At 51.9% G+C, this 14266-nt stretch overlaps 1 protein-coding gene across 1 annotated transcript in view; it reads left to right on the top strand.

Annotated features, from left to right (window-relative positions):
- Nucleotides 1–6329: 6329 nt before the first annotated feature.
- Nucleotides 6330–14266, top strand: part of LOC136149670 (heparan sulfate glucosamine 3-O-sulfotransferase 3B1) — a 43767-nt gene continuing 35830 nt past the window's right edge. The window contains exon 1 of the mRNA XM_065910120.1: nt 6330–7287. Within this exon, the coding sequence (XP_065766192.1) occupies nt 6740–7287 (548 nt within the window). The 5' untranslated portion in view covers nt 6330–6739. The remainder of the gene's footprint in view (nt 7288–14266) is intronic.

Below are 14266 nucleotides of genomic sequence, written 5' to 3'. Positions count from 1 at the left end.
GGCTCCTGGGTGTGGTTTCTACCATTCTCTCCATGTGCTCCTCTGCGTGCAGTGAGAAGCTGTGTCTCTGAAGGTGGGTTTCAGTACAGACCAGATGGGTATCTGAAAAAGGTCCCACTGTGATGGCTGAAAAATACAAGTAGGCCAGGATTTAAAGGGCATTGGTAAGGAATCTGGATTCATGTTCTATTTTTAAAATTAAATGCTGACATGATTGAAAATTCCCCATCTGTATTACATCAGATGCCCCCATCTGTTCTATAAGTGGGGCTTATAAACTATAAAAAGTTTATCCTATGAATGTGTAAAAATACTGCAAGGTGCACTAATTATTAAAGAAATGTAAATTAAAAAACACAGTGAGGTCTCACCCATTAGGATGGCTGCTATGAGAAAAAAATAAGATAACAATTGTTGGTGAGGGAGTGGAGAAAGTGAAACCTTTGTTTTCACATTGGTGAAAGTGAAACATTCCTGCCCTATTGGTAGGAATGTAAAACAGAGCAGATGCCTGGAAAACAGTATGGCTGTTGCTCAAAAAGTGAAACAGAATTACCACAGGATCTAGCAATTCCACTCCTGGGTAGATATTCAGAATAATTGAAAGGAAGGTCTTGAAGAAATACGGCTATACTCTTGGTTATAGCAACATCATTCATAATAGCCAAAAGTGGAAGGACCTCCACTGTCCATTGATGGATAAATGGATAAACAAAATGTGGCTTATACGATGGAATGTTGTTCCATCCCTAAGTCATGTCTAACCCTTTGCAATCCCTTGGACTGCAGCATGCCAGGCTTCCTTTTCCTTCACTATGTCCCGGAGAATGCTCAAATTCATGTCCATTGAGTCCATGATGCCATCCATGGTTTAAGGATGGAATATTATCCATTCTCAAAAAGGAAGGATATTCTGACCCATGGCACAGCAGAGAGAGGGAGGCTTGCTGGCTCGTGTGCTGGGTCATGTCCTACTCTTTGCAACCCCATGGACCTGCCAGGCTCCTTCTGCCCATGGGATTCTCCAGGCAAGAATATTGGAGTGGGGATGCCATTTCCTCCTCTAGCGGATCTTCCTGACCCAGAGATTGAACCCATATCTCTAATATCTCCTGCATTGGCAGGTGGGTTCTTTACCACTTGAGCCATTGGGGAAGAGCTAAAGAGGGAGGGAAATACATCAGGTCTGGCTCCTGGACAAGTGTGCAGGTTGCCCTGGGACCAACACCTGGAGGAAGAGGAGGCGAGGCAGGCTTGGGCAGAGGGAGACTCCAGGGGCAACTCGAGCCCCACATCCTCTGCCCACCCAGCAGGAGGCTCTCAGAGATGCCTGGAGCTGGCTAGGATGACCAGGCCTTATCCTCCTGCGTGGTCATTGGATATCCCCATCCCACCCCCTAACCCCCTGCCCCTGCCTGGGAAAGGGCATGACCTCCGGCCTCTGCAGGAACCCTCTGCGATCTGGAGGGACTGACAGCTGGAGGCTGTGTGCCACCAGCACACTAACAGCTGAGACAGCTCATCCTTCACTGACCGGGACTGGGTGGCCTGTCTGTGTCCACACAGGAGGGCTGATGATTCATGGGTGAGCAGATAGGAGGTGAGAGGGCTGAGGTTCAGAGTAGGCCTGGGGCTCACTCTGTGTCAGGCTAGCTAGCCGGCAGCTTCCTCCATTGTGATGAGAGGGAGGAAGGAGGGGTCGGGAGGAGTTAGGTGGGTGCTCGTCTGGTGTTGTTAAGGTGTGGACATCTATGTTCTCAAAGAGGTTTTGAGAAATGCCAGAGGGATCATAAGAAATGCTGTCTCAGGGGCTGAGGAAGTGGGCCTCCTGGGGACACTTAGGAGAGTCGCACCTTTACATGCCCATGGAAGTTTGTGGAGGAAAAGTTAAAGCTGGACCCATCATCTCTAAGACGTGACCTCCTCCAGCTCAGGTCCGGAAGACTGAAGGCAGGACCGGCCTAGGAGGATTTCCACAGCCAGGAGACCTTGATGGAGAAAGAAGGGGCTGACGGCATCTGGAGCAGAGGCGTGCAATGACAGCCAGTGGTACCGGGGCTCAGAAGGTGACTTATTCAAAGTCACACAGCTGGTAAGGGGCTGGGAACCAGATTAGGCAAAGTAATGCAACCCTAGTGACAAACTTCCCTGGTGGCTCAGATGGAAAAGAATCTGCCTGCAGTGCAGGAGACCAGGGTTCGATTCTCATGTGGGGAAGATCCCCTGGAGGAGGGCAGGGCAATCCACTCCAGTGTTTTTACCTGGAGAATGCCATGAATAGAGGAGCCCAGTGGGCTACAGTCCATGGGGTCGCAAAGACTGAGCAACTAACACTAACAGTGACAAAGTCAGGGTCCTGGCAGGAAAGCTGTGGGACATCACCTGAGTAACGCACAGGTTGTGTAACAGAAGGACCACTTACAAAGATGCTGGAGGGGAAGGAGAACCTGGGGAAGGCATGTGTTTGGCGCTGGAAAGGGGAGGTGTCATCACCACCCTAGATCTGCAGAGGTGGGCAGACAACCATTCCAGAACCTGGAAGCAACGCAGTGTAGGAGGACACAGGGGCTGTGTCTTGCAAAAGAGGGAAGCTGCCAGCCTCTGATGACCTGGCCCAGAGGGAGCCTGTGGACAACGGAAGCCTGAGGACAAGGGAAGCTGCAAACCCAGAGCACAGGGGACACGGGGAGGGAGCTGGAATCAGCACAAGACCTTGACTCCTCGGGACATCAACTACCAGAGTTCTTTTCTGGTGTTCTTGGGCACCAGAGTTCTTTTATCCTTAGGACAGGAGTAGTCATCTCTCTTCTGTGATGTACCGAGGGTCCTCCTGGGACCTCAAACTGCCAGAGCCCTGGCGCCGGGGTGATGGATTCAACTGAGGTCGCTAGACACACTGTCCCCCAGGTGCAGCTGGAGCGCAGCCTGGGAAGCCATTTCCACTTGGCCGTTTCCCTCCGGCCACTCTTTCAAGGGGTTTCTGATGGCCGGTCTGCTAGCCTGCCTCTAGCCCTTACCTCTGATCGGCGCTTTCCGCGAGGACAGGGGACTCCGAGGCGCGCCAGGGACAGCTCCCTGGGAGTTGGGGCGCCGCGACCCCCGCCCCCACCCCGCAGCTGTCGGAGCGCCCCCCTGCGGGCGGGCATCTGGGCGCAGCGGGGCATAGGGTGGAGGGAGCTTGCAGCTGCCAACTCCGGGGTCGTCTGGCTGGGGGGCAGGGAGGAGACACGGGTTCCGGTGACAGGAACCGGCCTCCGGGCCACCAGCTCAGGCAGCCCAGGAAGTGCGACCTTTGGGCCAAGCAGCTGGGGGCCGGCCGGGGAGCCGGAGGGTGGGCGGGATGAGCGGCAGGGGCCGGAGCCCAGAACCAGAGAACCTTCAGGCGGAAATGACCACGGGGATCCTTTGGCGCAGGTCCCCTTCTTTACAGATGGGGGATTTTAGCGCCAGAGGATGAGCCGACAGGGTAGTAGGCAGCAGGAGGTGAAGAGGGACAGGGGGTGGCCTCTGGGGCGGCCCGTGCGTTTCTAAGGGGAAGGGGCTGCCTGCCAAGTTAGACCGTCCGTGGTCCTAGGTGAGCACCCCATTAGGTAAGCGCAAAAAACCAACCCAGAGAAAACAGTCCTTCCACGTGTGCTGAAATCCCATTCGCTCCTCTCTGGGTTTCCCGGGGGTGGCAAAACTTAGGCATAAATGTATCCAAGGGCGGCCTTTCTCGCATCTGGGTGGCCGCGTGGCGTGGGGACCCAGGACTGCTGAGCACTGGTGAAGGGCAGCAGCTCCAATTGGGTTCACGGTCGGGCGCGCCGACAGATCCCTGCAGGTTGACCTCGGGTTACGCATCAGCTGATTGGGACGAAGTGGGGAGATGGCTTTGACCGAGGCAGCCGTGCCCGGGGATTTCGGGGAGCTCTTTGGGGCTGACCAGCCGAGTGGGAAGAAGGGTCAAAGAGCAGGGTCGCGGGGCAGGGCTGCTCCGCCCGGCTGAACTGCCCTCCGGGCCCTGCTCAGGCCAGGATCACCGCGGACATCAGCTCAGCGCGCGGCCCTTCGCTCAGCGGTGGGGATCGAACGCGGTCGGCTGGCTTCGGCGGCGACTTGGCCCGGGGTAGCTCGGCTCCGCTGCGCTCTCCTGACAATTTCCGATGCCCAAGTCTTTGCTTCTACCCCCTCTTTCTCTCCGCCCCCGGCAAAAAAAATCCTAAATATATTCGGTGAACTTTTTTTTTTTCTTCTTTTACACTGGACTTTTACACTGGTCCCTAGGGACAGGAACCATTTTTAATTAAAATTATCGATTTAGAAAACCAAAAACAAACTATAACATTCACACCCAACCACGCCCAAAGTTAGCCATGTGGTAGCTACAATTCGTGTGAACACGCACAAATCATAAACCACTATCACCCACCCCCAAATCCACAGACGTCCACAAACTCAAAGCCGCCTAGAATATACAGTGACTTCATTTCCCAAAATAATATGAATTTGAGGAAATGCTTCGGAGACACTAAGATTTTCCCTCTCGCTTAAAAAAAGAAAAAGAAAAAGTTGGCCTAAGCTAATGCTCAGAAATACACTCTCATGTTTCAGAACTTTAAAATAAATTAGTAATAAATTAATGTAATTAAAAACTAAGGGGAGATAAGTCACTTCCGAAGGAGAGGGGAAAGGAGCGCTGGGAATAAAATTTCCTTGAGAATATAAAAGGGGGGAGGAATCTTCTTCCTAAATTACTTCCCCCGCAGCCACTCTATTAGAAAATGTCTTGGGCTCCAGAGTTACCAGGAGGTCGCCCGGAGCACAACTGGGCGTGGGGGCCGGGTGGGGGCCGCAGGGTCCGGGGTCGCCGCTCCCGCTCTCCTGCAGACTTTCCAACTTCAGAAGCTCACGACCGAGGGACGTCCTCGGTGTGTTCCCGGCGGAGGGGAACAGGACCCGCGGCGAGACTGCGGGACTCGGGGAACTTCCTCGGGAGGGGACAGCGCGGCAGGGGGACCGGGGCTCGGCGATTCCGCCGCCCGCCCGCGCGCACTGGGAAGGCAGCGGGGGCCGCGCACAGCCTGGGGCCGCGTGGAGGTCGGGATCGGAAGGAAGGTTCTGTCCCGGAACCACGAGGGGCCAAGCGTGGGAGGCCCGCTGACCCCTCTGGGGCCGAGTCTTCTCATCCAGAACTTCCTGAGTGCCGCCGGGGTGAACCGAAGCTTCCAACCGGAACGCGGCGTATCAATGCAGCAGCGAGGCCGCCGCCAGGCCGGGACGGGTCACTCTACGAAGGAAACTCTTGGAAAGAGACTTGGAGCGGACTTTAAGTGCAACTCCGGGATCGATTTGCTCCGAGTTGACTTTTGGCATAGAAAAAACACCTAATACTTGGTGTAACAGGTCAGCAAATCAAACTGACTCCTGATGCAGGCGAATGTTGACTTTGATATTTATTCATGGGAAGGGAAGAGAACGTTTTCCAACGTCCCCAACAACTCATATCCGCACAAAACTTTCACACTCACTTTTCGGCGCCGGGAAAAATTCCCACAGCCTTTAACTCCATGTTAATTTCTCCCGACCTTTCTCCAGCACTTTGGGGAAGCGAGGGAAGAATTTTTCCTAAGGACAGTTCCTCAGGAACTATTTAACGATCCACCGATCGCGTTAACCTGCTGCCCGAGAGAGATCAACTCCCAGCAAAGAGTAAGAAGACTTAAAAAAAAAAAAGAAGAAAAGAAAAAAGAAAAAAAGAAAAAAGTTCGACAGCGTTTTCCACTTAAATTTCCTAAACCATGCCAGTTCCGGAAGGGCCCCCCTCCGAGTCTCGGCGTGGGGTGGGCTGGCATCTCCCGCCAGACTCTTGCGCTTCCACCCCTTCCCTACTTCTAACGCGCGCACACACCACGATCCCGCCCGCGAACCATCTGCATGGGGACGCATGTCCGCACACAGGGGCAAATGCAGCCGAGCCCGGCTCCTCCGGAGCGAGTGCGGAAGTGCGCGCGGGCGGCGGGGTGCAGGGATCGCAGGGTCGGTGCTTTCCCTGCGTGCGCGGTCTCTCCAGCATCCTTCTCCCAGCGGCGCCTGTCACCAGCCCCTGGTTCCGCCCCTCCAGGCCCGCCCCTTGTCTCTCATCCAATAGAATCCCCCGGTTGCTCTCCACCGCCCCCAAACCCTTTCCACACCCCCATGTTCCGGGAGCTGGTTGGCTGCCGAACCCTCAGCTAAGCGGCGGGATTTGCATGGCGCCTCGGGTTTCTGGTAGGTGGAGCGACCCATCACTCCCGGTGACCGGGCCCGCCCACTCTGCCTCGGTCTCCGGTGCTCTTCCTGCGCAGTCCTCCTTCGCAGCCTCCGCGGGGGAAGCGCCGGGGCTGCGCTCAGAGCTCGGTTCACAGGACCGCGACGAGGCAGCCCCGGCGAGCGGCCGTGCGGCGCGCACAGTCGAGAGGGACCGGGACGCCGGAGGGCGGAACTCTGTCGGCCCCGAGCGCGGCGTCGCAGCCCCAGGCCGGCAGTTGCCACCACCCGACCTTCGTTCCAGTTGTGGCTCCTCCCGGCAACATGTCAAAAGCCGCCGGCCGTGCAGCTGCCGCCACCACCTGGGGCAGAGCAACAGCGGCGACCGCGAGCGCGCGGGGCCAATAAGCCGAACCGCCCGGCGTCCAGGGAACTCTCGCCGCGCTCCCTGCTCCCGCGGGCCCGGCGCCATGTGCTGAACCATGCCCCTCGCCGCGCGCGCGGGCAGCGCATGGGGCAGCGCCTGAGCGGCGGCCGGTCCTGCCTCGATGTCCCCGGCCGGCTCCTGCCGCAGCCGCCGCCGCCCCCGCCGCCGGTGAGGAGGAGGCTCGCGCTGCTGTTCGCCATGCTCTGCGTCTGGCTCTACTTGCTCGTCTACTCTTGCGCCGGCTCCTGCGCCGCCGCGCCCGGGCTGCTGCTGCTGGGCTCCCGGTCCCGCGCCGCCCACGCCCCGCCGGCCCCGGGTCCCGACGGGCCTCCCCAGAGGCTCCCGTTCCCGGCGGCGCCAGCCACCCAGTCGGCTGCGGGCGGAGAGATGGCCGAAGGCGCCGCGAGCCAGGAGGAGCAGAACCCCGAGACGCCGGACTCCCCCAGCCCCATCTCTAGCTTCTTCAGCGGATCCGGGAGTAAGCAGCTGCCGCAGGCCATCATCATCGGCGTGAAGAAGGGCGGCACGCGGGCGCTGCTGGAGTTCCTGCGCGTGCACCCCGACGTGCGCGCCGTGGGCGCAGAGCCCCACTTTTTCGACCGCAGCTACGACAAGGGCCTCGCCTGGTACCGGTGAGTGTCCCGGGAAGGGCCAGGGGCTCCAGCTGCGATCCTGACGGGGAGAGGACGCGGACGTGACATGCACCAGGGAACTGACAGGGGTACAACTTCAGACCACCCGGGCGGGAAGGGGAGCCGAGCGACGACCGCGTGGTGCTTCCCCACAGCGCCGTACGGGGTGCGCTGGGCTCCGCTCTCGCCCCAGTCTGGAGACACTTCTCCAGAATATCTGGCGGCTCAGCGGCCCACAGTGCCCAGGGATTAATCCGCTGATCTTTCCTCAGGATGGAGGCCAGTCACTGGGAAGGTGCTCAGAAAAGCGCGCAACCCTCTAACGGTGGCCGCCTCCCAAACGAATCTCGTGTTTTACTTTTCCTCTCGGATCTGGGACGGTCTCCGTCCCAGACCAACTTCTAGAGCAGCTTCTGCTGTCCGGATGGGGATGGGGTGGGAGCGAGGTCGTGCTGAGCAGGCCGCGGGGAGTCCGTTCACTTTCCTAAGGGGGTCAGACCGCTCGCGGCGCGGCAGCCTGGGCTGCGGAGGGCGAGCGGGCAGGCGCGCGGCGCGTGGAACGGTGCTGGTCCCTGTCGGGCAAAGGCGCGCACTGCAGCCGACGAGAGGCGCGCAGCTTTGAAGGCTTCCCGGCGCCGGGGGCACGGCCCACCGGTTTCCGCCTCCCCGGCCCGGGTGCTGAGAGACCCGGGGGAGGGACGCGTGTCTCCGCGGACCCTTGACGCGCCGGGGTGCAAAGAATGTTCTGGGTGCATGGATTTGAGAAATGCGGGTTGCGTGGGCTTCCGTAAACTCGGTTCTCCGGTCGGGTTATGGGTGTGGTTCCAAAGGGACATTGTCCCCACCCCCACCCCCCCTCCGGGAGTCATAATCACGACCTCTTACCAAGGTCTCCCGCAGTCTTTGCGGGTGAGCTCTTGGGTTGGTTGAGTTTCCGGTGAGGCTCGGGTGAGCAAGGGGTCCAGACTCCAGCCTCGGGAAGTCTCGTCGCCAACCAGAGGTCCGGCCCTTCTCACCGGTCACTGCCTCAGACCCCCACAAACATAACTCCCTTGACTTGCCGGCACCCCTCCAGGCCCAATCAGCCTGCAAGAGGCTGGAGATTTCGGAAAACAAAAGAGAATCGAACCAAACCCCATCCCTGCCCCCATCCTCTCTTTGGGGACCGGGAGAGCTCGAAAGATAAAAGGGGGCTGGCCGAGTGGATTAAAACCGCTCTCTCCCCAGCCTCGTCCTCCCCCTCCCTTTTGTCCTAACATTTTTATTATTGTCAGGAGTTGCCCAAATCTCGAGGTTTAGCCAGCCGTGACCGTCACCCTTCCCACCGTCCCCAGGCCCTGGACACCGGTTGTTGCGAATGGTGGCTCTGGAGCCCGGCGCCTGGATGCTCGTCCCGACCCCGGCAGCTAGCAGGGGTCCTCGGCGCCCTCACCTGCGCTGCGGGCGGCGCGCGGAGGTGCCTGGCTGGCAGATGGGGGCCGCGCCAATTGCCGGCTATTGTCATCGACTGTATTGTTGTCATTATTCCAGCCACCACCGCGCCTCCTCCTGGGGGATAACGATTCCGGGAGCCCGGACTGGCAGGCTTATTACTAGCGCCCTCCAGGTAGAACCCATCGGAGGCCGGAGGCAGTCTGGCGTTTTCGGAGATCAGACGCGCTGGGGGCCGGGCTGGGAGGAACTGGCAGGAAAAGAATTGAATCCTTAATGTCGGGCGGTTCCAGCAGCACCTGGGCAGGCAGTGGAAATCCCCACAGGAAGACTCGCGCAGGCTCCTGGGCGGCCGCCCTCCACCTGCCACGTTCCTTTTGATTGACTCAAAATGCTGAATAAAGAACGAAGTCGCCCTGGAAAGGCTGGCCGCGCGCCTGCAGCCGCTCGTATCGTGGCCCCCGGGGCGGCTGGGCTTGGGGGGCGCGGGGGCTTCGCCGGGGCTCGGGGCGGGAGGAGTAGAGGGGGCGGGCGGGAAGTGCCTTCTCCCCCCCAGTCACCTCGCTACACTGATGGGCCGAACTGTCCGGCCCGGAGGCCCAGCGCTCGCGGCGATGACCCCGCGGAGCGCGGCGCGAGGAGCGAACTCTAAACGTCGCAGCTCACCCCTAAAGCTGGGTTCCGGGGCTGTCTCGATTCGCGGGGCGTGGCCACAGGGTTAGTGGATTAAGGAATCTTTGCAATGCCATCTGCTTACTTACAACTTTTTAAATTAACTTGGAATATCCTGAATGTCTGCGCAAATGTGTGGACTTAATTATTTTGAAGGCGGCCGTTTTAAGTTGAAAAACCGACCACACCGGGAGAAGCAGCCTAACCCAGAAGGCTTTTCCTAAAATCGGTGTCCAGGGAGTAAGACCCCCTTCTTGCCCTGCCTCTCGGAGTTCTGTCCGCGGGTCCCAGTCTGCTGCTCGCTAGAGGAGCTCTGTTCGGCTCCGTCTATGCCATCAGACACTGGATTGAAGAAGAGTATAAATAATAATTAGCCAGCGTTTCAGTTCAGAAACAAGTAGTTAAAACAAATCCTCAAAGCTGGAAAATAGGAAACAGGGGAGACATTCTGAAGGCAAGGATGGATGGTTGAATCCAAGGGTCAACATCGGTCATGGGTTGGAGAAGGAGATTCTGCCTGAGTCTGAGCTAGCGGTTAGTAAGTTTCAGGGATTGGTACACAGCCCAGGGGGGGTGCCGGCCTAACCGGTAACCCAAGGCCTAGACAGATTTGCTTGAAGGCTCCTAAGTTGATTGTAGTTCCTTTCACGTGGCAAAAGGAGACACCATGAGCCCCAACGGGCGGGATCGTGGTGGGATGGAGCCCACAGTGGTGGCGATGCGGAGCTGACCTGCCATCCACCAGAGATTGGGAAGTTTGCCACGTCGTTCGTGCGGTGCATGCTTAGTCACCGCTTTCTTCACTGCTGCCCTTCAACCTAAGAGTTTGTTTTAGTCGGGGATGCAGACTCTTCTGGGTTTACTTTTCCAGTTCATCACTCAACTTACTCTTGAATCTGCCCTCCCAAATTTAGCAGGTACTTATGAGGATCCCACAGGAGGAGCTTAGCAGGACTTCTGGTGAAACTGGCCCTTACCTTCTGTTGCAGGGCGTGATAGTGTTTGAAAAACAGAGACAGGTGGTTCAAGAGAACCTCATACTTGCCAAGATGGTACATTTAGGCTTTCAACATTGATTTAAACTGTGACCAGTCGGTCAGCCCTGTCTGGCTCTTTGCAACCCCATGGACTGTAACCCTCCAGGCTCCTCTGTCCATGGGATTTCCCAGGCAAGAATACTAGAGTAGGTAGCCATTTCCTTCTCTAGGGAATCTTCCTCACCCAGAGATAGAACCCAGGTCTCCAGTATTGCAGGCAGATTCTTTATCATCTGAGCCACCAGGGAAGCCCAAAATTAAGTATATACATTCTTTAATAAGTTTTTCTTTTTGATTTGGCTTAGGCTTCGTAGATTGTCACAAATTTGAATGACCTCAGTTTGGGATTTAAGTTAGCCAAATATGGTGTAACTATTTTTTTTAATATATAGAAATATTCCTTAGACTTTCCACCTTGACTCTTCTTTCCATGTTTGCTATAAAAACTAAACTGACACTTTATTGCTGTGGCCACATTAAAACAAAAGTGCAGTGTGTGTGTCTCTGTGTGTGTGTGTGTGTGTGTGTAGTTTAGTAAGGTTGGCAGCTAACACTTACTGAATATTTTCCCTATGTGCCAGGACCTGTTTCAGGTTTTACAGGATTAGCAAATTTAATCCTCATCATGATCCTGGGAAGTTTGTACTTCTGCAGATGAGGAAACACGGGCACAGAGAGGTTAAGACACTGGCCCGAGGTCTCACAGCTAGAAAGTGGCAAAGCTGATACACCAACCCAGGCAGTCCTGCTTCAGAGGTCACTCTGTGCCATTCTCCCTTGCTTAAGTGACAAAACGTGACATTGGTCATATATGATGAATTCATAACTGAGTTGCTGAGTTTTTTTTTTTTTTTTTTTTAAGGGTTTGAGTTTTCTGTTGTACCTCCAGTGACCTCAATGAGGGTTGCTCACTTTGTCATTCAGCGTAAAAGAAGACCAGCTCCAGAACAGGATAGTAATAGTAAGGACGTCCAAAGTTGGTTTATAACCAGAGTGAGGGTAATTACATTACCGGAGCAGTTTCCTTTCTCTGCCTGCACCAGACAGTGAGAATCAATGGAGTCATTAAAATGACAAAAATATCCCCAAGCATAAAGACTGAGAAAACATGGCAAGTGTCCCCACTGAGAGTAAATTTATTCTCCTCCATTTGTCCTCTTTTAAGGCTGGGAGACGTGGGAGAACACAGGGTTAAATGAGATGTTCCAGAAACTCCTGGAATGAATTTATTAATTTTAAAAAGTACAGTGCTTCAAATCAAGACTGAAAACATGGACTTCTTAACCAGAAGACCATTACAAAACTTACATTTTGAGTAGAGTGCTTTAGTTTTAGAATCTAAAACCCAGTAACTTCAGAAATCTCTGGTAAGTTTATACCTGAAAATAGCAACTTTCCCTACATTTTAAATTTAACAAATGCTGAGAAAACTAATTTCTCCCCTCTTTATCTAGTCTGTTTTCAGAAACTTGGTGGCAAAGACTGTTTCTGTCTTCCCTAAGGGAACTTTAAGATAAGACCTGATTGGGGATAATCTTTTTTGAAGTAATTGCATTTTTTCATTCCATGAGTTTAAATCAAATATGCAGCTCACTTCAAGCTGCTGAGTGAAGATCAAAAATCTACATTTATATGCAACAATTTGAAATACAAACCATCTTGTTACAAAGCTGTCAAGATTTATTAGCAAGACAGTGTAGCATGTGTTGGACTCTGTTTTCAATTAGGCACCTAAATTAGACCATAAAATGGTTGATTAATCTTTTACAAGTTGAGGGGAAAATATAACATAAATTAACCTAATCATAAGTGTTTTCCCAGATGCTCTGGGTTAATAAAATAGTCAATATTAAATAGCAGCCTATTTGTTTTAGGTAAATAAAATGCTGAAGTTCATGAATTAAATTACACTTATTATTTTCCAAATGATATGCTATTATTGAACTCATCTCTAAAAATCAGGTTGCAACCCACATCATTAAAAATATGTATCAGAATACTGCAATTTGACTAAGCTACTAAACTTGATTTTGCTTTTTTAATGGAGCCAGATTATTGAAAATTTTCAACTTAATGTAGACTAATATTTATAAATATTTATCTTTTATAAATATAAATATCTTTTATATATAAAAGATATTTTTCCCAGCTAAAGTTATATTTATTGCTAGATATTTTTTAAAGTAACCCATCACAAGCTTCTGGTTTTTTTTTTTTTTTTCTGCTTTGCTCTTTTTATTTTTGTCTGAAGGAAAACTTTTAGATCAAACTATCAAACATTTGAAAAATCAATATGCCACAAAAACCTCACTCCAGATATATATGCCGATGTACTGTTTTGTTGAAAATGTTGTAGGACATAAGGTTTTCTGATTATATGAGATGACTCTTTGAATCACCAAAATTATTTAGAATTAAAAGCACACCAAGAATTAAAAAAAAAAAAAAAAGGCATTTATGTAAAGCTTCAGGACTGAAATACATGACCAGGGCTGCCTGACCAGGGCTTTGGATGTCAGAGTTTTTGAATACTCTATGCTCTCAATTCTGTGAACATGGAAATTAAGTTGATTGACAGAAACACAAAATGTCCAGTCTGGAGGCACAGCATAATGAGCACTTCTTTTGCTGTGAATAGATTTAGTTCCCAAATAGGGTGCTACTTCCCTCTTTTAACAGTCAGTGATTCCAGAGAGTAAGGGAAATTTCAGTGCTAAGCTGTTGGGATAGTCAGGCATCTCAGCAAAATGAATTCCCCAAGTATGTGGCATATTTTCAAGGGTAATGAATACAATATGCTGCCTACCTCAAATGAAAACATTTACCATGACCAAAAAGAAATAAGATACTGATATCTTTGAAAACTCTTTGGGAATAGAACATAAAACTTAAAAAAAAAAAAAAAATATATATATATATATATATTTAAAAGATGACCTTGTTAGAACTCTCCTATTTCTCAAACTATACCAAAATAAAATTAACACCAAATAAAACTGATATTAGTGTATGTTGCTTTTTCTTTCAGATTTTAGATTTGGGGGAAAGTTTAGGATATGAGGAGCTATTACCAGCTTACTGATATGTTAATAAATAATTTTTGTTCCAGTCAAAAGACTGTGAAAATAGGTCTAATGCTTATAAAATCCCCCATTAATTTTCTCCGTATGGAGATGAGTGACATTGGTTTCCTTTATATCTGAATTTCTTCCCTTAAATACCAGATTTGTGACTTGAAAAATATTAAAAGTAGCCTAAGTTTACTGGGGCATTAAAAAATTGTGCTTCACTGTGTCAAGTATGAAGCATTTTTAAATTGCAAAGCTGAAATGCAGTTTGTTGCGTCCCAAAGAGAGCTGCTTTTAAAAATGAGTCCAGGTCTGGAGAGAAAGAGCTGTTATAAAGAGTACTGCCAGCAAGGCATTTATATTTTCTGTTGCATTTTAAAAGTGTGTGTGTGTGTATAGACAAGAATTTGCTGTGACTTTAAGTTGATAAATTTGTTACAGAACAGATGAACTCTTGGCACAAAATATTTTTGTCCTAACTATAGCAAATGTGTTAAGACTAATTTTTGTACACTGCATTTCAATCCAAGCTAGACTATTGCCAAGGGGTCACTTCTTTTAAACTACACTTTGAGTAGATGTGAATGATGCCATACGCGGTCATCAGGCAACTTGGGGGCACATGATCCAGAATTCCTGTTGTTTTTTTCCCCAGATCTTTGCCCCACAATACTTAACAGGATTATACTTGCTTAGAAACTCTCAAAATGTGGAAAGATAGTTATGGGCAACATGAAGCTTGGGGCTACAAATGGAGAGTGGGAGAAAAAA

Source organism: Muntiacus reevesi, chromosome 18 (assembly GCF_963930625.1).
Source record: "Muntiacus reevesi chromosome 18, mMunRee1.1, whole genome shotgun sequence".
NCBI classification, from domain to species: Eukaryota; Metazoa; Chordata; class Mammalia; order Artiodactyla; family Cervidae; genus Muntiacus; species Muntiacus reevesi.
This window is presented reverse-complemented; position numbering and strand designations above follow the sequence as displayed.